This window comes from Malaclemys terrapin, chromosome 18, assembly GCF_027887155.1.
Source record: "Malaclemys terrapin pileata isolate rMalTer1 chromosome 18, rMalTer1.hap1, whole genome shotgun sequence".
NCBI lineage: Eukaryota > Metazoa > Chordata > Testudines > Emydidae > Malaclemys > Malaclemys terrapin.
Genome location: NC_071522.1, coordinates 972,527 through 997,892, shown reverse-complemented (window position 1 = coordinate 997,892; position 25,366 = coordinate 972,527). Strand labels below are relative to the sequence as shown.

Sequence of the window (25,366 nt, the reverse complement as noted above, 5' to 3'; positions counted from 1 at the left end):
GCCTATCAAGTACTCCCAGTGGTGCATGGCCCAGATCAGTGCCAATACCTCACACTCACAAGGGGAATCCCTTTGCTCGCTGTCACTCAGTGCTTTTGACCCATATGCCACTGGTTTGGGTCCATTCCCATTATCTTGAAGAAGCACAGCACTTAACCCTTTCAGGCTTGGCTAACTGTAGCTGGAATAGTTTGTCCTGCCCAGGATAAGCGAGTGCTGGCGCTTAGTTAGAGCCTGGTGACGTGTGTTGAAGGGCTCCACGTGTTCTTCATTCCATCTCCACCCTTGTCCTTTCGCAGTGGTTTGTGAGTGGGCAGCGACCTCTGAGGAGTTCGCCACAAAACCCCGGCAGAAAGCCTGTGAGGCCAAGACCGGATCTCAGAGCTGAGATATCTTGTGGGGCGGCGAGCTTACATATAAGCCGTATGCGTTGGACATCAGGTCTTCTACCCTCTACTCCAAGTTCCACTCCTCAGTAAGTCACTTTTTGTGAGGCCTTTATAGGGTTTATAAGAAATCCTGTTGTCTTTACTTTTCCCAGGACTACATTTAACAGTTTTACATTTTCTTCCATGGTTGACATCACAGTAAGGATGTCATCGACGTAGCTAATTATTTTATGCTTCTCTGGAATGGTGTTCCACATTCTGTGACACTTGTGGCAGATGGAGGGTGCATTGTAGAACCCCTGGAGAACACAGCTAAAGGTATATTGGTTATTATCAAAGGTGAATGTGAACTTGTACCGTGATTCGGGGTGAAGTGGGATAGAGAAGAAGGCGTTCGGTACCACTGCGTTCCTGTTGAGATTGCCAAATACCAGGAAATCATGGCAGCAACCACTGGAGTGAGCCTAGGTGTCACTTGGTTGAGCTCTCGATAATCCACAGTTAATCGCCAAGTGTCCTCTTGGCGGGGCAGTGCAACCTAACGGCTACAGTCAATTTGCCCCAGTGAGACAGGGCCAAAAGGCCTAGCGGCCAGAGTCAATAGATTCGCCCCTCTTGGCAGAGCAGTAAGGCGTAGTGGCCACAGTCAGTAAAGTCGCCCTTGTCAGCAGGGCAGGAAGGCCTAGTGGCCAGGGTCAGCCAGGATGGGGGCCACCATGCACAAGAAAGGGGATGGCAGCCCAGGTAGGGGGGTCAGGGCCCTCCCTCTGCACTGAACCCCAGCCCAGGGTCCTGGTGGTGGCAGGGGCATGTGCCACTGAGTCAGCGGGAGGGGGGCGGTTCCGACCAAAACACACTGACTCAAATTTCCGGTTCACAAACCGGGCCTCTATCAAATACTCCTAGGCTGCTTCCTACCATAGTTACCACTGTCACAGTCTGGGCATCTGTTATCTTTGGCTTCTCCGGTCTGTGCTGTCCCTGGGGACTCCGGACTCAGCAAGGTCTCTGTAGGTCCCTTGGCATCTGCCTGGGTTACAGCGTCTCCAGCTCCCATAGTCTTGGGCTTCGGCTGATACTTGAATGGAGCCAGCAGGCGTGCGGGCGGGTGGGTGGGTGGGTGTGTGGCCGGGCGTGCATGCGTCCTCCCCGGTGGGCAGCCCCCAACTGAGCTAAGCTGCTCCCTTTTATACCGGTGCACCTGGAGCAGGCCCAGTAGAGTGAAGGGGGCATGGTTTCCTTAGTGTAGGGTTAACCCTTCCCCGTCCAGTGCGGGCCAAGTGCGCCCCATCACACTCCCCACATGTGCCTCCTGCCCATTGCTCCCCCTGGCTGCCTCTTCTCTCCACTGACCTGGCCTCCTCTACAGAAGCTGAAAGAGTAGTAGAAGGAGCTAGATGCCTCAGGGACAGGACTGGCACCCAGTATCCCTCCAGAGACTTCTGAAGCCGCAGGTTACCCTGGCTTCCCTAGTGTAGTGTGCCCAAGCCTTTGCTACTAGCACTTCCTGGGACTCCAGAAACTTGGTAGCAAACATGGCCAATGCTTTGTTGGCGGTGTAGTTGGGCAAGTGGTTTTATAATGGTGCCGGGGCCCATTTGGGCTGCATGGGTTTCTCCCCACTCTCTGAGGGAATGTGTGTCCATAAGGCCAAAGGAACCATTCACAGGGATGGCCATGACAACACCTTCATAGGGTCTGGTTCTCAAGGCCCTGCTCAGAGATCTGCCTCCAGTGATCACTCCAGCCTGGTTTAGCTGTTTGACAGAGGAACGCTCCTGCTGCACGCTTGGCACCATGTGTTGACAGAAAGGGTTCTTTGCCCACAGGTGTAATAATACCAACAGCCCCTCTCCTGCATGCTCGTCCCGGAGTGGGCCTCCCATCACTGCAAAAACAACGGCTTTTCTAGTGCTCCCTCACAGGGAATGGATTCCCCTCTCCAAGGCTGGGCCACCTGCAAGAGACCACCTCTAATGGGGGACTGATGGTGCCCCCCAACCTGCCAGTTCCCTAGCACCCAAAATGGGGTGTAATGGGTGACCAAATACTGCCTGAAGGGGTCCCCTTCCTTACACAGGGCTGCAGCTTTCCTTCACCACACAAGTCTCTCTTCATACCTGCCCTTGGGTCCCGATCCCAAAGCATGTGCCAGGACCTACTTGCTCTCAGGGCTCTTTGCGTTTTCAAAACAAGGTATGTAAGTGCGTAGACAAGGCTGCCTGTTCCTTCAGCTTCTCTCCACAGCACTAAACGTCCTCATGGCCTGTCCTCAGTCCCAGCCCCGTGTGAAGGGAAAGCAGTTCCTCCACGACTGCCCTGGCTGGAGCAGAGAAATGCTGGGCAGATTGTCATTGTGTTGGGATTAACTTCCTGCAATCACCAGAACCCAAAGAAACCTGCCTCATATCCTCCTGCTAATTAGAGCCCTAGCAAAAGGTGGTCCTGCGAGAGCAATTCATATGGCCCTAAACAATGAACCCTTTCCCTCAGACCCCAGGTGGAAGCCTGACATCCCCCGAGCAATATGCCGGGCCCCCTCTCCGCTGCGCCACGGAGCTCTGCTGGAACAAGCGTCTGGGAATGTTCTGATCTCTAAATCCCTGGATCAGGCGCTCTGGGGCAATGGACCAAAAACCCCATCAAGGAGGGTTTCAGGACCAGTTCTGGCCATTGCTGTGCTTGCAGCGCCCCCAAGCCCTTCTCTCTCATCCCCTCCCTCCCCCCGCCCCCCTTAGGAGGCTGCTGTTTCGACAGTGCACTGACAGGCATTCAACTCTCCCTGTCTGTCAGCAGGAGCCCTCCCTGTCGGATAAAACCAGGCAGGTGTCAGGATCCCTCAGACATGGGACCCTGATCCACAGATTGGCTGGATTCAGTTCATCCATCTATGTCTGTGACACCAGCACCCAGCTGTAACCTCACCAATGGGACTGTGCTCCAGGGAGGGACAAGGGCAGGAAGAAGGGGCTCCCTGGAGACCCACTTCACACAACCCTGGGATGCAATGTCACTGAGCGAATCGGGCAGGAGGAAGAGTTTGGCTGGAAAAGAGAAAGATTTACATACAGAGCTCCTGGGCCGGCAGGGATGGGGCAGGAGAGAGACAAAACACAGGCCCATTGGGCAGGAGCTTTGGGGCTCGATCAGGGTTTGCTGAAGTGCATCAGGGCCTCTGTCACATTCACCACCTGGCTAGTGCTCAGGGCTCTGCTCCTGTGACGAACTGGGCCTGTTCTCACTGTGGTCTGTGAATGCTGACAGGGGAGTGTGGCTGGAATAGTCTGCATTGGAGGATGGGAGACAGCCCGAGGGAACATACCTGAGCTTGTAACACGAGAATCCAGGAAGGATTAGCCCGGGAAACTGCACAAAGGCGGTGGGAGGGGTCGCTGAAGCCAGAGTGTGGGAAGCAGGCTGGAGAGATGGCTGGGAGGCAGAGATGGCTCTGACCTCCCAAGGGGGGCTGGGCTGGGATGCCTTGGGACCCCAAGATGGACCTAACTGAGGGGGTCCCTGTTGCCTGTGCCTGCAAGACCTGTCTTGGACTGTATTCCTGTCATCCAAATAAACCTTCTGCTTTACTGGCTGGCTGAGAGTCGCAGTGAATCGCAGGAAGCCGGGGGTGCAGGGCCCTGAGTTCCCCAATACTCCGTGACAACTGGTGGCAGCGGTGGGATCTACTGCACCCCGTGGACGGCGCTTCCTGCAGTAAGTGACTGGGGAGCAGTAAAACAAAGGGGGATTGACGGGGACCAGGCCTGCTGAAGAGTGAGAGAGAGAGACGGTTGTTACCCCTGGGAGTGTGTGACCAGCGAGAAGGACTTTTGCAGTAACAGGGTCCCCCGGGGGGATCGCAGCGAGTGGTCCCAGGGGCGGAGGAGTCTGCAGCTCGACCCTGGCAGAGAGGTGGTGACCTCGAGAAGGGCTGGCACACTAGGGGGCCCCCTGGGAACTGTGGGGAGCTGTGAGCACACAGGCCGGTGAGTGGCCAGCAGGAAGATGTATGCCAAGCGGCTTAAGAGCGACCTGGTGGAGCTGTGCAAGCAGAGGGGGCTGTGCATTGGGAGGCTCACCAAAGAACAGCTCATTGCCCGGCTGGAGGCGGAAGATCGCGCGAATGAACTGATCCCTGTGTCTCAGGGAAGCAGCCTGGCAAATGCAGCGCAGGCCCCAGTGTCTGTCCCAGCTGGGAGTGGTCAGCCGGCTGCTGAGGGCTTCCCGAGACCCCTCCTTCCTATGCCTAGGGGAAGGGTGGGGAGGAGCCCAGCAAATACCGAAGGCGCCGTGACCCCCCCGGCCAGCAGGGGATCCTCCCGGCGACGTTCGGCATCCGTGGAGCGGAATTGGCTGGAATGGGAGAAAGAGCTAAAACTGAGAGAGCTGGAGGATCGTGAACAACAGAGACAGCATGAACAGGAGGAGAAAGAGAGACAGAGACAGGAGAATGAGAGACAGCGTCAACATGAAGAGAGACAGAGACAGGAGAATGAGAGACAGCGTCAGCATGAACTGGAACTGGCGAGATTGAAGGGCAGCGAACCCCCAGCTGCGGTGAGTGAGGTGGGACCCAGGACTGCATGGAGCTTTGATAAGAGCATCCTGGCCCCATGCAAGGAGGGGGAGGACATGGATGACTTCCTGGAGGCCTTTGAGACGGCCTGCGAGCTGCACCGGGTTGATCCCGCGGACAGACTCCGGGTCCTTACCCCCTTACTGGACCCCAAAGCCGTGGCATTGTACCGCCAACTGGGAGAGGCAGAGAAAGGGGACTACGAACTATTCAAAAAGGCCCTGCTACGTGAGTTTGGGCTGACTCCTGAAATGTACCGGGAAAGGTTCCGGAGTCAAGATAAAACCCCTGAGATCTCATATCTGCAACTAGCCGCCCGCATGGAAAGATACGCCAGCAAGTGGGCTGGTGGGGCCCAGATGAAGGAGGACCTGATTAAACTGCTGGTACTGGAGCAACTGTATGAGCGGTGCCCATCCGACCTGAGGCTGTGGTTGGTGGACAGAAAGCCAGAGAACCCGCGACACGCCGGGCAGCTGGCCGATGAGTTTGTAAAGAGCCGGTCAGGAGATAAAAGGGAGGAGTCCCAAAGGAACAGTCCCACCACAACGCAGAGAGAGAGTCACCATGGGACCTCCCCGTGGGAAAATACAGAAAAAACCCATCAGAGGGGAGCTGCTGGCATCAGGACCATCCGACCTACTCAAGGGGACCCATGGGACATGGGCTGCTACCACTGTGGCCAAAAGGGCCACATACGGGCCCAGTGCCCTAGGCTCAGGGACAGACTGAGCAGACCGAACCCACAGAGGGTTGACTGGGTAGAGACCCAGCCCGGCGAAAGGCAGCATTCCCAGGGAAGGGGGGCTGGCAGAGTACCACCTGCTAAGGAGGGAGGAGAGCTCCAGGCCAGCTCCTCTAGGGGGCTGGATGCTCCAGACTCAGGGTTTTTGGTTTATATGGTAGGCGCGGGGCTGTCCCTCCGGAGAGAGTACCTTGTTCCCCTGGAGGTGGATGGGAGGAAGGTCAATGGATACTGGGATACGGGCGCAGAGGTGACGCTGGCCCGGCCCGAGGTGGTGGCCCCAGATCAGGTGGTGCCCAACACCTACCTGACCCTGACGGGGGTGGGCGGAACACCAGTCAAAGTACCCGTGGCAAGGGTACACCTGAAGTGGGGGGCCAAGGAGGGCCCCAAGGATGTGGGGGTACACCCGTATTTGCCCACTGAGGTATTGATGGGGGGGACCTGGAGAACTGGCCAAGCAACCCCCAAAAGGCACTGGTTGTGACCCGCAGTCAGAGCCGGCGAGGGGCACTGTGCCCTGGCCTTGGGGGGGGGTGCCTTGCCTGAGGCGCAGGACCCTAACCTGGTGGGGAGGGAACGCCCAGGGACACGGCTCAGGGAGGCTGCAGCTTCAGGCCCAGCGGGCGAGGAAGAGCAGGTGGCCATCCCTGTCCCAGCTGCTGAGTTCCAGGCCGAGTTACAGAGAGACCCCTCCTTGCGGAAGATAAGGGACCTAGCCGACCTCAATGCGGTACAGACCATGGGACGAGGTGGCCGGAAAAGGTTCCTGTGGGAGAAGGGGTTCCTGTACCGAGAATGGGCTCCCCCAGGGAAAATGGAGTCAGGGGGGATCAGGAGGCAGCTGGTGGTACCCCAGAAGTATCGCCGCCAGCTGCTGTACCGGGCCCATGACATTCCCCTCTCAGGGCACCAGGGAACCTGGCGTACCCAGCAGAGGCTGCTACGGAGCTTTTACTGGCCTGGGGTCTTTGTTACTGTCCGACAGTACTCCGGATCCTGTGACCCCTGTCAGAGGGGGAGGAAGGCCTGGGACAAGGGGAAAACAGCTTTAGGACCCTTGCCCAGCATAGAGGAGCCTTTCCGGAGGGTGGCCAAGGTTAAAAGGGCGGCTCTGAACCAAGAGAGCCCAAAGCACAGACCTCCAGACTGGAGCGCTGGGAGAAGACCACAGCCCAGTTGGAGCCCCAGAGGTATGGGGGTGGGGAAAGGGCACAGGCCGCATAAACCTTCCCACATGCGAAATGCGAGTGCCATCAAGCACCCCCGACCTAAGGGGGGGCGTGAAACTGAAGGGGCCTGGTGTAATTCTCACCAAGGAATGGGAGGGATGCGGGGGCATCCATGGGAACGGGGGTAGGTTCGAACTTCCCCGGGTCACTGGCTAAAGTGACCCTGCTCAGTTCGGTCTCGAAGGGGGGAGATGTGACGAATTGGGCCTGTTCTCACTGTGGTCTGTGAATGCTGACAGGGGAGTGTGGCTGGAATACTCTGCATTGGAGGATGGGAGACAGCCCGAGGGTGCATACCTGAGCTTGTAACACGAGAACCCAGGAAGGGGTTGAAGGCCAGGTGACTCCTTAGCCCGGGAAACTGCACAAAGGCGGTGGGAGGGGTCGCTGAAGCCAGAGTGTGGGAAGCAGGCTGGAGAGATGGCTGGGAGGCAGAGATGGCTCTGACCTCCCAAGGGGGGCTGGGCTGGGATGCCTTGGGACCCCAAGATGGACCTAACTGAGGGGGTCCCTGTTGCCTGTGCCTGCAAGACCTGTCTTGGACTGTATTCCTGTCATCCAAATAAACCTTCTGCTTTACTGGCTGGCTGAGAGTCGCAGTGAATCGCAGGAAGCCGGGGGTGCAGGGCCCTGAGTTCCCCAATACTCCGTGACAGCTCCCTAGCCCCGGACTGTTACCTCTAAGGCCCCCCTCACATTAGTCTCGGAGCACCGGGGACAGGAATTACAGTTCTCATAACGGGGCCCCAGTGGGCTCTGCTTTTTGCCTCTCCTAAGTCCAGAGGCTCCACTCTCCTGCAAATCACCATCAGTCAGGGGGTGCCTTATCCTACGCGCTGGGCCCAGCAGTGCACTCTGAGGACACTCAGGTTCAGCTTCCTCTCCCCTGTCTGGGCACTGCCCAGGTGAAGGGCCTTCTCGCTGGCCTCGCTGGGCACTGGGGCTTCACTGCCCCAGAGGAGTGGAGCTGTCCCAGGGGATCTCCCTGCTGGAGCCCCGCAGGCCTGGAGCCTCTTGCTGGCGTCACACACTGACACACTCGCTGCTGCATTTGGACTTCTCTGACATTTGATTACAAACTAATTAAATTAGACTTTCCCTCCCCTACACAGGTTGAGTGACAGCTGCACCACACACTCCCTTCCCTCTGCACTCTGTCTTACTCAGCGCTTGAGTAATCAGTGCCTGCTTCACTCTGGACAGACTTCGTCCAATAGTGGGCTCCTCTCACGCCCCCATTTCACACCATCCCACCCATGTGCCCAGGCCCCTCATTCTCCCAGGGCTGCGGAGGGGTTTGTACATTCCAGGCGAGTACAGTCACTGGGCTGCTCCGTCTTTGGAAGCGTTCCCAGTGTGTGTGGAAAGAACAGTAACCACACTCGTGATGTTCACATCGCAGACTCAGAGAAATGCGGGGCTGGAAGGGACCTCAAGAAATCACCTAGTGCAGCCTCTGTGCTGAGGCAGAACCAAGGATCCCTAGATCAGCCCTGATCCGTGTTTGTCCGGCCTGTTCTGAAACCCCCCAAGGATGAGAATTCCACAGCCTCCCTCGATAACGCTCCAGAGCTCAACTCCCCTTAGAGTCACACCTGGTTCCTCATATCTAACCTACATCTCCCTGGCTGCAGATTAAGCCCATTCCTTCCTTCACTGGCCATGGAGAACACAGTGCGCTTTAAAACAGCCCTTCACATACCTGACGGCTGCTTTTAGGCTCTGGCTTCTTTTCTCAACACTAAACCTGCTCAGTTGTCTCCAGCTTTCCTCACCGCTCAGGTTTTCTACCTGCTGGGTCATTTTCCTTGCTCTTGTTTGGACTCTTTCCAGTTTGTCCACAATCAAAGCTGTCTAGAAGGCAAATCACCCCAACTAGCTCGCCAAAAACTCTCTTAGCTTTCGGGTTGACAGAGACTTTAGGAAGCTCCCAAACTCTAATCTGCTGGGCCCGTCTCCACAGCAGGCCCTTGGTGGAGAGAATATTAGTGATTTACAGCTTCCAACCTGAGGCCCAAATCTATCGTTCATTCTTTGGTGTCTGTGCGCTCAAGCATCTCCTTCTGGGAGGCCTGTGCCTGCATCCACTGGGGATGGGGGGACTCCCAGCTGCAAACAGAGAGAGGCTCTGCCCTGCTCCCCACTCGCTTGGCTTCAGACTGAACTTGCTCCAATACTCAAGTGCAAAAATGCCTCTGTGAGAACTGGCTGACTTGCAATGATGGAATGAGGCTGGTGGGAGTGTGCCCTGATCACACCCCAGACTGCTGACTAGGGGTTGGCTCTCCCATCTATTTAGAAAGTAGTGTGAGAAAAGGAGAGGGGGAGACAGCAGTGGGGAAGGGGCTGAGAGAGGGAAAGAGAACAAGGGAGGAGAGAAAGCCATAGCGAAGGAGACGGGGAAGGGTGGCACAGAGATCTACCCAGGTGACACTCCCATGAGCCTTTCCCTGCAGACATGCAGCCTGGAGCCTGGCTCCCAGCTGGATTCAGGGACCAGCAGGGAGGGGCAGGTGACACTGGGCCCAGCCTACAGGGATGCAGGGAGGGCGCAGCGGGTGCAGGCGCTGCCAGGCGGATCTCTAGCTTAGCACTTAGCTGTGTATGTCCGCACATGGTGCAGGCTCCGGGCCCTCCTCCCTGGGCAGCCAGGGATGGAAATGCCAGGGACTGGGGGTCGCTCGGGGTGTTCGGCCCCAGCCCTCCCCTCCCTCCGCAGCTCTGGTTTTCCTGAAGGGTCCAGATCACCTGCCCAGGAGCTTCCCTCGCTGCCCCCCAGTCTGTCTCTGCTGCCGGAGACAGCCCCCGTGGCCCTGCGGAGCCCGCTGCTGCCCCGGCCCCAAGTCCCGCACTGAGGCTGTTTGAAACGGGCCCGGCCCTGCCAGCCCCGCCCCGCCCAGCAGCACCCGCCGGCCTGCGGGGAGCGGCCCGCCCGCCCCGGGCTCCCCCAGCACCCTGGACAGCACCCGCGGCCGGTCCCGGGCGGCTCGGAGCCGAGCGCACCGCGCGCAGGGGGGACACGCGGCGCCGGGCTCCAGGCACCGGGCTGCGGCCAGGCTGGGGCGCCGGGCTCCCCCGGGACGGGGCGGGAGCGGCGCGCGCCAGTGCCCCCCGCGTGCCGGGGGAGTTGGCTCCTGGCGTTGTCATAGCGATGGGGAGAGGGTCTTGCCTGGCACGTTGTCATAGTTACAGCAGCTGTCTGTCAGCGCGAGGAGCGCCCCGGCCAGCGCCCCCCCCCCCCATCCTGCAGCCCGCCGCGCTCGCTGCGGCCAATGGCCCGAGCCGACAGCCCGGCCCGGCCCGGCCCTGCGCTCCCCGGGGCCAGGCGCAGCGGGCGCCCGAAGCTCCCCCGTAGGGTGGCAGAGGCTCAGCCCAGGGCACCGAGAGGCAGGTGCTGCCCCCATCGGGCAAGGGGCTGCAGGGCCGCCCCCGAGCCCCCATGGCCAGAGCCAGGGGCAGGGTCCGAGCCCGGTTCCGAGCCCCCCCGGGGAGAGCCCGAGGCAGGGGCGGGGGCAGATACCGGGGCAGGGTCCGAGTCAGGGGCAGGCTTCGGGTCCGAGGCCCCCGGGGCAGGGCAGGGCAGGGGGCGGTGGCCGCCGGGGCAGAGCCAGGGTCCGAGGCAGGGGCAGGGTCCGGTTCTGAGGCCCCCGGGGCAGGGCAGGGGGCGGTGGCAGGGTCCGAGGCTCCCCGGGGCAGGGTCCGAGTCAGGGGCAGGCTTCGGGTCCGAGGCCCCCGGGGCAGGGCAGGGCAGGGCAGGGCAGGGGGCGGTGGCCGCCGGGGCAGAGCCCGAGGCAGGGGCCGGGCCGGGCCGGGCGGTGTAGGTGGGAGCTCGGCAGCGAAGCACTTTCATAAATGTTGGATGGGAGGCGGGAGCGACGGGAGGGGAGCGGCCGGGCTCGCCCAGCCCAGCCCAGCCCAGCCCAGCTGCCGCCGCCGCTGCGGGAGGAGCGGGGAGAGGGACCCGGCGCGCCGCGCAGCCCTTTATAGGCGCAGCCCGAGGGGGTGGGGGGCGGCGGCGGCTCCCGGCCCAGAGGGGGGCGGCTCCCCCTAAAAGCCGCCGAAGGGAGCGAGCGCCAGTCACAGGGGAGGGACGGAGGGAGGGAGCAGCACCGCGCCGCCGCCCTGCGCGCTCCTAGCCCGGACTCGGCTCCGCTGCAGCTCGCGATGCCCCTGCAGGGGCAGCTGCCCCGGGATCCGGCTCCGCGCTCTCGGATTAGCCGCTGCCGCCGCCCGCAAGCCGGCCCCGGGCGCTGATCGGCGCCGCGCCGGGAGGGTTCGTCGCGTCCTTCTCAGCGGCACCGGCTCCAAGATGCTCCGCAAAGGTGAGTCCGGGCGGGGGCTGCGCGGGGCAGGGGCTGCGCCGCTCCGGAGGGGCCGATCCCGCACCTGGCGCCCCCCGCGGGGCCTCAACTTTGGCACTTGGCTCCGTGTCACCAAACTTAGGAGCCGCGGCGGGGACGCGCCGGGGCTCCGGTCCGCTGTCCAGGGTGCTCAGGGTCCGGCGGCCCCCCAGCGCCGGGGGGTCGGAGCCCCAGCTGCTGCCGGCGGGGAAACGCCTGGGCTGGGGGCCGGGGAGCTCGGGGGCGCAGCGTCCCAGCCTCAAACTTTAATGCAGGGAAGAGTTGGGGGGGGGGGCTCACGGGACCGAGCTGGGGGCTGGAAACTCGCTGGCTTTGTCTCTTCCCCTTTGTTCCTCGCTGTCTCTGTCCCCGCCGCCCCCCCTGCCCCTGCCCCGCTCCCCCCGGCCCTGCCGAAGCTGGATGTTCTGATCCAAGCCCTCTGGGAGGCCGAGAGCAGAATCAATATTTCACAGCCCCAGACGCGGGGATTATAGGACTTGCCAAGGTAGCTCATTAATTTTCCAAAGGCTGGAGAGTTGGGTCTTTTCTCGTTAACCCCTGAGGCTCCGGGAGCCGGGCTGCGCTCCCCACCTGCCGGGCGCTCCCCCAAGATGCTCCTTCCCCTTGGGGAGCTGATGGGCTCCGGCAGCCGCTGGTGATGTAATTCCCCGGGCGCTGGGCTCGGCGCTGCTGGAGCTCTTGCTCTCCAAGAAGGGAAGGGGCGCTCCTCTCAGCACGCCCTTGGGCAGGCGGTGCCGCCAGGACCCGAGGGAGCAGGGGCGAGGGCTCTGGTAGCAGCCGGCCTGGGCGCCGCGGGGCTGGCGGGTTGCTTGGCAGAGCTGTGCGGATCCTTGGCGCAGGCTGTTTTTTAATTTCTACTGACTGGCCCAGGGGGAGGGCAATAAAAGCACAGGACGAGAGGGCCGGGGGGGGCTGTTGTAAGAAGGGAGCTTCTGGGACTGGCAGTGAGCTGGGGGAACCTTGCAGCTAACGCTAACGTTTGGCGTTATTCAAGGGAAAAGTCTCAGCTCCCCTCACATGTCTCAAGAGTCCCCCCAGGGCTACACCCCTCTGTGCCCATGTAATCCTGCAGTTGTCACAACTCTGGGCAGGTGACATCACAACTATTTCCATGGCAACAAACTAGGACGTCATAGGCCAAGGTTTTTGACATCACTACAAAGGAAGAAGCCAAAGTCTGGATCCTCTCCCTCCTCACACATGCACCGATGCCAGCCACTGGCTATGCGGAAAGCAATGGCTGGGCAGGCTGTGTGGCTTGGTAGAGTCCTGGGACTGGCCAAGACTTGGTAGCCAGGAGGCCAGGAGCTGGCCAAAGTCTGCACCAAGCCCTGAGGCTCTGAACCAGGCCATGGGTGCCCACTGAGGCATCCTGGGGACTTGGGGAGGTTTCCAGGGGCTGGTCCCCTCTTCTGGAAGTTCTCGGCTGCAGCAGGGTGAGGACTTCCTGGAATGCTGCACAGGTGAGAACTTGGGATCCCACTTGGAGAGCCTGGAGCACGGGAAGGAGTTTCTCTGCTGGGGAGTAAAGGCACCTTGCAGCTGCAGGGCCTTGGGTTCTGAGTCTTAGTTCTCTGACTTCCAGATGGACTTTGTGCAGCTTATTAGTCAAAACAAGTTTGTTGTTGCCACTGGGGTTAGGTGCTCAGTGTGCTGTGTCCTCTGGCGAGCACCATCCCTGCGAACGGACCCCATCAGAAAACAAAACTTGCTCAGAATCCCAAGTGTGCCGGAGCTGCAGACAATGCTCAGAGCAGAGAGAAATAGCAGCTGCCCTGGTTTCCAGCCCCTCCATCACCCGGCACTCCTGGGGATAGCAAAGCACTGCCCTGGTCTGAAAAATGGAGAGGAAATGAGATGCAGAGACTAGGTGGAGCTGCTCCCCGCAAACAGGAAGGAAGGTCTGGTAAAAGGGTTTAATTTCACCAGGACTAGCCTGTTAAGGTCAAGATCTACAGCTCTCATTTTCAGAGCTAGAAAAACAAAATGCAAATCAACAGCCTCTGGGCTAATACAGAACCTATTCTTAAAGTTTTTGTCTTGTTAAGCAAGGAAATAGAGTGCCAAATAGGCTTTGTTAAGTGGCAGTCTAATTAATAATTTAAAATCTTGTAGCTGTCTTTCATTAGAATTTATCTGTACATCAACCACAAAATCAGTCAAACACACTCATTTATAAGTTAATGCCATCTCTGAATAATTCAACAAGCAGCTAGATTAAGGCCTGCATTCCTGCAAGATGCATTCCATTCTCTGGGTTTCTGTAGCCAGATGGTCCCTGTATGGCAGCTTGAATAGGCCCAATTCCTTGGCAAGTCTGCAGTTCTGTGGCACAGACAGTCTGGTACATGTGTACAGTCCCAAGTGCTTCCCCGGTGAGGCCATGTAATTCTTCTGGGAAGGGAATGAAACCAAACAGACCCCACGAGACAGGTTGGGAGTGTGCGCAGTGTGCAGGAGGGGCCAGTCTGCCCTTCCCCACAACAAGAGGGAGTGAGGAGGCAGACTCCCAGGCGCTCCCTCCCTGTGGGGAATGGCTGAGGGAAGCAGGGAACTTTCTGCGGAGCACTAGAGCCACCCTAGAGCATCAATGCAGCTGTGAGCTGGTCGTGCTCCATGTCAGAGGAACGTGGCAATTCGGAGCTGGCGTGGGCTGTGGCCTCCTCTGGGCTCCCCATACCCACTCCATGGGATGTTGCAGGAAGCAGCCAGCAGGCTGTGGCCAGGGGCACAGAGGTTTCTGGAGGCCATTCCAGGGGCCAGGAGACATGTGCTTGGGCAGTTTCCCTTGTGAGTGAAGAGGATTAAATAGTGGCTTTTTGTTTTGCCTCCCACATGACAGAGCTGGTTTGTCACTGCTGGGGTCCCGAGGACGCCAAGGTGGAAATCCCTGGGAGGGATTTTATTGCAGTCCATGACAATGCCCCCCAGTCTAGCACTACTGTTCACAGTGTCCTGTTCCAAAGTGTACCTCCCGGACACCTTGCTGAGAACAGCCTGGGGCAGATAGTGGGGGGGAGGAAGGTTTCCAGCTGAGATGCAGAGAAGAGACACAGCGGGTACCAGGAGCAGGAACAGCAGAGAGAAGGCTCTCCCTGACTGGCCAGACTGTGGGCAGGGACACTGAGGAGGCAAATGCTATGGGAGAGGTGGGTGAGGGGATGGGCAAAGGGAGGTTTTCAGCTGGCTCTTACAGTGGGCAGGAGCCAGTGGAGAGGTCTGAGGAAGGGATGCTGTGTCATGTGACTGCACATACGTGAGCAGGTGGGATAATGTGTATAGTGGGGGAGCTGAGAGCCATTGAACCAAACTGTAAACCCTGTGTATGATGGAACCACTTCAAGCTGGGGGGGGGGAGACAGCCCCCCCGCACCCCTAGTTCCAGCACCCCAGTGGGCGGCAGCATTCCGCACAGACCAGAGCTTAGAGCTGGGCTGTGGGGAGCTACAGAGCAGGGAGTCACAATTGTCATGGCAAGAGGCGAGCTAATCTGTCTGAGCATCTGCGCTGCTCTCTTCACCATGGGGTCCCACTGCCTGCGAGCTTTTTGGAGTAGGGACATTGACAGCGTTATCAGTCTGTAAAGGGCTAGGCATTGCAGGACTAAATCATAGTGACAACGTAACGAAGGCCTGGGTGAGCATGTCAGGAGAAGTGGAGCAAAAGCCATGCTGTATCCATGCGTTCTTCCAGAGGTGGCAATAGTCAGATGTGCAGACTAGGAGATTGGGGAGGAGAAGGTGAGTTCAAGGTCAAGGAGGATGCCAAGACCATGGACAACAGAGTCCAGGGGTTAAAGTTGTCCATGTGGCTCATTCAGTCCATTGACATGTCTTTTTAGCTCCTCTCCTGCTTAGCTGAAAGCTTCATGTGCCAGATGAGCAGCAAAATGACATTAAGTTAATTTCATGTTGTTGCTCAGCTGGTACATGGAAGGGAGCCAGGAAGACACGCAGGCTGGAGTTGCTGGGGTAGGGAAGGAGCTAAAGGGGCCAATTTGAGCTTCTGCCCATTTCCCTTTGCAGAAGGCTCTTTTTGTTAATAACTTGCAGAGAGAAACTGACTAGGATCAATCCTTGTTCATTCTGCATCAGAGGGCCTGGCTGCTAAGGGGAAGGGACCAGACGTTTTAGTCCGTTTCTCTTTACAGCCAGCTTCAGGTGTAAAGAGACTGACCCTGAAGGAAAAGGGAGAATCCTGGGCAGTTTTCCTCAAGGAGGGGAGAGAGATGGAGCTGAGCTCAAGGGCTAGTTTCTTGCCTGGGACCTTATTTAATAACAAAATTTTCATCAGAGTAGAATATAGGCTTCATTTGGGATCAGGGACCCCTTGAGCCGGACCTTGGACAAACAGCTACTAAAAGATGGTTCTTGTGCCAAAGATCTAAGAGATCTTTCTGCCTAGGAGAGGTCAATTCTGTTATGAGAATTGAGAAGAAGCCACAACTTTATTTGTTCAATGCAAGCTGAAGGTTGTCAGGTGGGAGTCATTAGAGGTGTCAGAATGTGCAGAGTGGAGGATCATCACTGTGAAGTGGCCAAGAAGTTTAACGGTAGAGCTTAGGTAAGTGTGAGAGCGAACAGAGAATTGACCCTTGGGATGTGGTTAGCTAGTTCTACAGGGCAGCAGCAATACTCTCTGCTCAGACATTTCTAGGCATACCTGTATGCTAAAAATAGTCCCTCAGCTGCATTTTGTGTCTCCTCCCTAGATGTGGCACATGACACCAGCCGGTTCCCACCAGGACCCTTACACTAAGAAGCATCTACAGCCATTTGCCCTGCAGAGCACAGGCTGCTCGGAACAAAGGCCACTGTCCTGCAGACCGAATGTATCTGTATCTCGGTAGATCACCTATTTTGCAGCAAGATCCATTTGCTAGATTATGCAGAGTGTGTACCCATGGCCATCTCACCTGCACTCAGCCCACTCAGCCATTACTGCAAGACTATTTTGAACATTCCAAACTTCTGAGTGGGATCAAAGAGCTACATTAAAAAATACATCAAAATAAAACCCACCCCATGCCAGAGAACTGCTTCTCTCTTTTAGATGTATGCTTTACTCTTTGCTTCCAAGTGATTTTCAATACACCTTTCCCTAGCATGCTGGTCTTGGAGAATGAACTCCTATTATCCATGGAGTAGGTACAGCATGAGTGTTTGAGGAGCAAACCTCCCTCATGGCTCTGTCAGGTGTACAAGGGAGTAGTCTCTGTCTGATCCACTCAATCTCTAGCTCGTCTGCAGAGATGTGGATAGATAGATGCACAACTGGTTGAAAGACCATACTCAAAGAGTAGTTACAATGGTTTGCAGTCAAACTGGGAGGACATATCTGATGGGGTCCCATAGGGGTCAGTCCTGGGTTCGGTACTATTCAGTATTTTCATTCATGACTTGGATAATGGAGTGGAGAGCATTCTCATAACATTTGAGGATGACACCAAGCTGGGAGGGGTTAGAAGCACTTTGGAGGACAGGGTTAGAATTCAAAATGACCTTGACAAATTAGAGAATTAGTCTGAAATCAACAAGATGAAATTCAATAAAGACAAATGCAAAGTACTCCACTTAGGAAGGAAAAATAAAATGCACAATTACAAAATTGGGAATAACTAGCTACGTGGTAATATGCTCAAAAGAACTGGGGGGTAAAGTGGATCACAAATTGAACATGAGCTGCAAAAAAGGCTAATATCATTTTTGGGCGTATTAACAGGAGTAACGTATGTAAGACATGGGAGGTAATTGTTCCGCTCTACATGGTGAGGCTTCAGTTGGAGTCCTGTGTCCAATTTTGGGTGCCAAACTTTAGGAAAGATGTGGACAAATTGGAGAGAATCCAGAGGAGAGCAACACAAATGATCAAGTTTACAAAACCTGAGGAAAGGTTAACAAAACTAGGCATGTTTAGTCTTGAGAAAAGAAGACAGAGGGGGAACCTGATAATCTTCACATAGGCTAAGCATTGTTATAAAGCGGATAATGATGTATTGTTCTCCATGTCCACTGAAGGTAGGCCAGGAAGTTTTAGGTTAGATATTAGGGAAAAATTCCTAACCCTAAGGGTAGTGAGATACTGGAATTGGTTACCAAAGGAGGTGTGGAATCCCCATCCCTGGAGGTTGTTAAGAATAAGATTGGACAAAGTCCTGTCAGGGAGGGTCTGGGTTTCTTTGAGCCTGCCTCAGCGCAGGGGTCTGGACTTGAAGTGTGCCAGTTCTGAGGTGGACATCTGGGAACTGCATTGGGACTTCCTCTTACACAAGCCACTGAACAGCCTTTGAATGATAACAGCTTTTGACAGCTAAGAACTTGTGCCACGTTTGACGCAGAAAGCTGGAGTTGAAAAGCTGGAGCTGTAACCCATTATCAATCCCCTGAGCCATCCCGTGTGCAGACTTGATTGTTAGATATGCTCCTTCACTGCCTACCAGCTACAGGGGCCCACCCAAGAGACTCAGCTGAAATGTGGGAAGAAACCCTCAGCCTAGACTACACGTTTAGTGTCCCGAGATTCCTAGACTTATCCCTGTGTAAACAGCCTGCTCCTGAATAGCACAGTGGAAAAAAAAATTCTTTACAAGGGAATGAAATAAAAACCCGAACAAAGGAACACGCAATGTAGTCTGTAGAAATGAGCACTTCGCTGGGAGCCAGGATACCCGAGTTCTTATTCTGCCTTGGCCACCCCTTGCTCTGTGATCTTGGGCAAATTGCTTAATGCCTGTCTCTTAGTCTGTAAAATGGGGATAATCACTCGGACCTGCCTGCCCAGGATTCAGAGCGAGTTTCTATACAGTGTTTAGAACATGCTAACTGGTTCGTGTCTTGCACATTGTCTGAGGCACACGGTATGAACACCATTGGTCTGAGCACCGCACTGAGCCGGCAACTCCTAAATTCTAGTTCCAGCTCTGACACTGACTTAATGGGGGGGCTTGGGTAAGTCACTGAATCTTCCATTTGCCACCTCTGTGAAACAGGGATAGTAACAATTACTTTACCTGACACATAAAGGAGCTGAGAATTTGTCAGTGTTTGTGAAGAGCTGTACCAGTGTTTAATATTATTAAACATATAAATCAACTAGGGTTGTCAACTCGACATTTAGAAACTATATACGATTATCAACTAGAGATGTTTTCTTTCCAGCTGTGTGATCGATCAGTGGATGGCACTGGGGCCGTGATGGATCTGTGACAGAGTGTACAGTTCATTATGATATTGTATGTATTTGTATTGCGGATTGGGGCTCTGGTGCGCTAGGTGCTTTACAAACATACAAATACAAACAGTCCCTGCCCATAAGATACAACAAGTGGATGTAACAGTGTAGGAGGGAGGAGGAGGGCAACAGTTATAAGAATAGCTGCACAGGCCAACTGTGTGAAGCCTGGTGATTTTACTGTGTAATCACTCTGAGTACATGGAGAAGCGAAACTGAAACCACCCAAGTTATAGTTTGTTTAGAAAAACAGCTGCTAAGTAAGGATTTTGGCATCGTGTGTGTGAGCGTGCATGTGCCTTGGTGCCCATGGGAAAGGTCTGCGTCGAGGGGTGTATTAGTGTAATGCACCCACTGCGAGCACAGCTGTTGCAATGCACTGAGCGTGTGCAGAAGCGTGTGCATACACAGCTGGAGCACTGGCCAAGGGATCTCATAGGCATGTACAACAGGCAGACTGACATGTCACAGCAAGTGCAAACCCGGTGGTATTGGTGAGCCCACAACACCAAGGGTAGGCTCAGAGGGCAGGTTAGCACCACTTCTTGTAACAGCTCCATTTGTCCCATACATGACTCAGAAAGGGACCTCACATTGCATGCTGGAAAGGTGCCGAAATGTGGATTTTCATGCTGGATTGTACCTCCAAAGGAACCATCCCGGCCAGAGTCCCAGTTAAGGATGTCTTTATGGAAACTCACCATCCTGTGCATAGTATCAGGGGGTAGCTTTGTTAGTCTGTATCCACAAAAACAAGGAGTCTGGTAGCACCTTAAAGACTAACAGATTTATTTGGGCATAAGCTTTCGTGGGTAAAACACCACTTCTTCAGATGCACCCTAGGGTCAGATGGACACTCTCAGGAGTACACCTCTACCCCAATAGAACGCGACCCGATATAACACAAATTCGGATATAATGCGGTAAAGCTGCGCTCCGGGGAGGCGGGGCTGTGCACTCCGGCGGATCAAAGCAAGTTCAATATAACGCGGTTTCACCTATAACACGGTAAGATTTTTTGGCTCCCGAGGTCAGCGTTATATCGGGGTAGAGGTGTATTCTATTCACTGATCACAAGGGACTAGGAAGCTGAGGTTTCATTGCTGGGTATGCATAGCTCTGCCAAGCAGCTGGGTTTTGTTCCATTCATGGGAGGGATGACTTGCCCATGTGGACGGCAGGGTGAGGCCAAGCCAGCAGAATGCTGATCTGGGCAGTTCTCAGTGCTGGTGCTGAATGCTTATGGATGGGTGTGACATGAGTGGCAGATGCAGGGCAGCAGCAGCAGGGAGATATTAGAAGACAATCTTCTTTGTGCAGAGTAGGATTGAAAAGTTATGAAACAGAAAATGCTCCATTTGGTGCAGAAAGCCTCTTTTTTGCTCCCTGTATTTTTAAGCACCTACAGCCGTTTTCTGTTTGCTTCCCAGTTTGTGCACCTGCATCATGGGCTCTGGAAACGGTCTGCTTGGCTTAGCTGATGTTTCTGTGCTTGCCTTGGCTTCACAAGCAGCTTCTTATGAGTCTTGCAAACAAGGCCAGGAGGGCTGTTCTCCTGCCACCAGATTCCCAGCACTGACAGGGAGGGTAAGCATGGGGCTGCATCACTGGTCTGTCAATGGGGAGCTCAATGTAGGTGAGCAGGCTTGGCTGCTGCGCAGTAGAGAGGCTTGTTGGCTTTGAAATGGAGCAGACAAACCCCTGAGGCCTATTTGGTACCTGCCATAGGACTGCAGGGGGCTTTTGCTCAAGTCATCAACTAGGAGACCCTGTCTACTCCTTCTGTGTGCTAGAGTGGAGGTTTATCAGTGCAGAGGCACTGATAGTGTGTGTGGTGCAGGCATTGTTCCAGCCAGCAATGGCTGTCTGAAGGAAGGACTCCAGGAAGAACAGCACCTCTCCAGCACTGCTTTGTATTTAGAGAACAGTGATACCGACTGAGTCCTGCATGGTCATCAGGTACAATGTTCAGCAGCTGCAGGGGAGTTCATCCTCTTAAACCCAACACTGTATTTAAGCCTCTAGTTAGAGGGTCTCAAACCTTTAAGTAGGGTGGACCACTTGCCTCCGTTCATGATCTCATAACATCCCTGTGGCAACTGCATCCGTTGTTTACATGGGAAGTTAATATTAGGGAATTATTTAAAGAGTTTTAGCTTCTTTTAATGTGAAGTAGCATTTGAAAACAAGGAGGAGGAGCCAGAGCCATGTGATCTGCCTCCTTTCCGTGGGTACACAACACGTGTTGTATGGGCTGCAGTTTGAGAACTCGGGCACTGTTAGACACCCGAGCAGGCCAGGACTGCATTAGCGACAGAAATAGTTTTGGTTTTGCTGGTCTTATTTTTATAGAATCCAGTTCACGTCATCGACCCAGTGGAAGGTGAAAGCCTCCGGCAGTGTTGTGGACCTTGTAGTAATTCCTCACTTATTTGGGAGTGAGCACTCAGATACCATGGTGATAAGTGTAGCCAGAAAGCCCAGATAAATCTACCTGGAGGAGCCAAGGCAAAATGAGAACTTGCCCCACGGGGCAATCACACCAAGGGAGAAGCACCCCAGGGATGCTGGAGCAGGCTTGGACTCCCCTTCACTGTGGAGCTACCTGCTCAAGGGCGCAGGTTCCCTTGTTGTTGAACTTAGCAAACGAGAGACGTGTGACTTCACAGACACACAGGTTTGTGTCTTTGTTTTATAATTATTGAGTGAATTTTAATACTCATGGAAGTGAGAGACTGCATGCACAGCTCTGTTAATCATCTCCGTCCTGATCTGCAGCTCTCTGGCTCCCTAGCACTGCTCAGTCAGTGCACCCCAGTTCTGTCCTGCAGCACCCCCGGCTATAACTGCCCGGCCCATTCTGAGCAGCAGCTCTTGCTGTGATTAATACAACCATGCTGTAGGTTGGTGGTTCTCAATGTGGGGTCTGTGGAGCAGCATTTGGGGGAGACGATGACACAACTCTAGCTGTCTTGGTCACAGTGGTGAAGCATGCGCAATGGACACAAGAGACAGTCCTGCCCTGCTAGACTATTTCAATTGTGCATGTGCCAGTCTTCAGGCAGAGCTCCCTGCCCGCCTGTCAGGGCTCCCTTGTGTTCTCCTGCCTGTTTGGGCTCCTGAACAGGCATAGAAGCCTGTTAATGAGACTCTTTCTTTATTGGTCATCTCTTTGGTGTAAATTTAACCGATCAGATTTGCTGACAACAGCAACATGGACGAGGTAGCAAACACACAAGTGGCAAAACCCGACTGCAAACGGACCCAGAGAGACACGAGTGGAAGGGCTGCGAGTAATGAGGGGAGACTTGGACCTGCAGCCAGGGAGTGGAAATAAACAGCCCAGACCCAGAACAGGGGCACGTAGCCAACCAGCTGCACTCAGCACAGTGAGGCTGTTTATTTTGATCTGTCCTAACATGACTTTATGTAACAAGCATTAGATATGCCACAGGGAAGCTACAGAAACGGGAAGTCTCTGTCTTAAGAACTGGCCCGCACCAGGAGAATGTTAACAGCCGCTGCACAAGGGAGTAGGCTGAGTCCATAAAGTCGCCTCTTATAGGAGGTTTTTAAATGTAAGCCCAGGTCTCTGGAGGACAGAGGTCTGAGCTTTAGCCTCTTGTCACTTCCCCTTCGCCGTCTGCATGCAGACTGGGTCCCTTTTTCACTTCTCCACAAGAGGGTGCTCGCCTTGGTGGCTCCAAGGGCGCCACCGATGAGCGCGGAGACCTTCTATCCGCTCTGCCACAGCCATGCAGCTTTTGCCATTGGCAACAGTCTCCTTGGCAGAACAGAAAATGGTTTCTGGTCGAGCTCTGCACCAGGGGCTAGGAATTCCCTGTGTCTTTTGCCACAGCAACTCCCTAGAGGCAGTGAAAGAGGTGACCTGTGAGATCAGTAGGTAATTCATAGAACAAACCATCATTCTGGAAATATGAGAGCTTCTTACAGAAGGACACAAATCAGGAGCAAGATCTGGAGATTTATTTACTTATGGGCAGATCTTGCTCAGTGTCCCTGGTGTAATTTCAGAGTAACTCCAGGGACTTCACAGAGCATATCCCTGTCAGTCCCACATGAGCAGCCTGAGTGCAGTACAAGTTAGCACACCTGGAGTCTGGGCATTTCAGTCTTTGCCCTTTTGCGATGGACTAAATCAGTTCCTTCCCCAGAACAGGTCCTTCCCTCTCTGTTTGGCTGAGGGGGGCAGGAGCTGGTTTCGCAGCCCCTGCTGGATTCAGGATGGGACTTCCAGCTGTCCATTCTCTCACCCTGGGGACGGATGAGGCTGTAGATTTTCCCTACCACTGTCTAGAGCAGGGATCTGGAGGGATCAGTAATTCTCTGGTATCAGGGTTCTACACTTCTTCCATCACGGTCCCTCTTTCTGCAAGAATTTGCCGGGTGTTTCTGCTAACAAGCCCAGAATATTATAATTTCAATGGGATTTAAAAAAACAAAATAGTCCTCACACAAATGACTCTGCAGTGCCTCTGCCAGGGCCTAAGATCTGCTGCTATCTATTTTTTAATAATTGAGGGTAATAAATATGTATTTCTTTCTCCTTTTTTTCCGCCTTCCGCAGCTTGTCAGCGCTCTGCGTCTCTCCTCTGATCAGACCGCATCTTTGCTGAGAAAAAAAAAATCCTTTAAGCAAAAAGGATTAAAGCCTTGAAAGTAGGTCTGCCTGAGACTCCTCTGCTCACCCCCTCTTGCATCCAGTGATCCTCTTCCAGGGCAAGGGAGGGGCCCACACAAAGTGTCAGAAGCCAGGGAACCACTGCAGAGGAGGAAAGAGGGGAGAGAAATGGGAAGACAGAAAGAGACAGAGAGAGATGCAGAGAGCAGAGGAGAGACAGGGAAGGAGAGATGGAGGGAAAGAAGCGATGTGGGTCCAGTTGTCCCCCAACCAAGTTTTGCAGCAGTGGTGCTGCTCTGACTTCACTCCTGATTCACATCAGGATGAGATCAGAGTCTAGCCTCTGAAGCAGGGGGATTATGGAGAGGGGCCTCCTCTCTCTTCGATGCACTACCACCCTGCCAACTTGTTGAGAACACATTGAATTGGCACTGAAAAGGGGCAGGGACTGCCCATAGGGATTGGCTGCTTGTGTTGGAAGAACCTGGTAGTAGCTGGAAGCAGGAGAGGAGGCTATTATACTAGTTAATCAAACCCCTGTGCTGTGAGTCTTGCCAGGCCTAGGGAAACGCTGTCAATATTGTGTTAACACAACCTGCGCACTAGAAACGTCCTGCAGAGGCATGGAGGGTGCTCTCCGCGGGTGAGTGGAGCTTTCATTGCTGATGTGTAGGGCTATTCAATAAAGTCCGTGAAACCAAGTGGCATTGTGACCTGGCCCGTGTAGTCGCAGGGGCACTCAGGTTTGGGCCGGCCACCCCTCCATCTCCACCGCTGCTTTGACCGTGTGTGGACGTCTGGAGCAGGGAGCTGGGCTCTGCCCTGTATGGCAGGACCCCACACTGCGGGGCAAGTGAGGGGTGGGATTGCTCTTCTTTCCGTGATGTATCGTTTCATTCCCGCACCTCTGCTGTAAAATGTACTAAACATTCCTGTGCCAGACTCGTAGCTTTCCTGCTGAACCGTGGGCTGGGGGGCGCCACGGGCCTCCAGCCCCATCTGGCTTGGAAGTGATGCCGGAACTGTGAATTGGTGCAGCTTCCACAAGCTGGAAGCTTAAAGCTGCTGCATTCTGGTGACCCTTCGCCCCATCCTCCTGCAGCTGTACAGAGAGGGAGCTGTGTGCACCGCAGGCTGCGCACCCTCAGAGCTGCTCGTCCCCAGAGGAAACTTTCTTGGGGACAAACACTCTGTGTAGAGACAGAGCTGCTCGGGCTGCACATATTGCTGCCGCTTTCCATTCTCTTGTTCTTTACTCCTACGGACATCGTCATGAAAACAGGATCTCAAGAGTCTCATCCGCTCTGGCTGCTCATTCCCCACCGGCAGCTGGATGGGTCTGGACAGCTCTCTGCTATCAGATGTTCTCTTACACAGACCCGAGCTGCTTGCTGCTGGCTGACAGACACCCTTGAAGCTGTCTGATAAGGCAGAGCTCGCTCTGGGATCGCCACGTGGGGGGCAGCCCCAGCTAGCGCGGGAGCCTCTTCCTCTTCCTCGGGGAGTGCGGCTGCTCCGCCTGGAGTGGGAGCAGCAGCAGAGCCAGGGTATTAGAGTGAGAGGAGCCAGTGTGAAGGAGGATGCTATTTATAGCTTCTTTCAGCTTTTGTTCCTTTTCCAGTGGAGCTTCTCTTTAAATAGAAACTGAGTTGGCTGCACCAGTCTTCCCTGTGCCCAGCCGTCCACTGGGGCATTGCCCATCCGTTCCCCTGGAGAGAGACAGACGCCACAGCGAGCCCCTCATGATCCTGTGCATGTGGCCCTTCCCATGGGTCTGGGAGCCCTGAGCTGAGGTGGCCACCTCCCTCTCTGTGTGTTTTGTGCCAGGGCCCAATGTCCTTGGGGGTGGGGGCCATGTCTGAGCCAAACAGGGATGGATGGAGGTGCCTGATTGCCCCATCTAATGAAATTGGACACAGCCCAGTTCAGTCCCTGCTTGTAAACTCTGCTCCTCTGATATCCCTCCCTGCACTTGTCCCAGGGGGGCAGAGAAGGGGCCCAGGGAGGTGGCTGCACTCACACGGAAGAGCCATAAAAGTGAGTGGGCAGAAGTGTCTGGGAGAGCCCTAAAAGCTGCAGTATCCCCAGCACTTTGTGTTGCTGCTCGGCATCTTTCCCTGCTATTCCTATCCAGCAGGCCTGCCCAGCCTCTCCTCTCCGGCTCTCTGATCGATAGGCCAGGGAACAAAACAAA

At 55.2% G+C, this 25,366-nt stretch overlaps 1 protein-coding gene across 1 annotated transcript in view; it reads left to right on the top strand.

Moving 5' to 3' along the window:
* The first annotated feature begins 11,034 nt into the window (after positions 1–11,034).
* Positions 11,035–25,366, top strand: part of RTN4RL1 (reticulon 4 receptor like 1) — a 63,913-nt gene continuing 49,581 nt past the window's right edge. Inside the window, exon 1 of the mRNA XM_054008004.1 lies at positions 11,035–11,261. Coding sequence (XP_053863979.1) covers positions 11,249–11,261 — 13 coding nt within the window. The 5' untranslated portion in view covers positions 11,035–11,248. The remainder of the gene's footprint in view (positions 11,262–25,366) is intronic.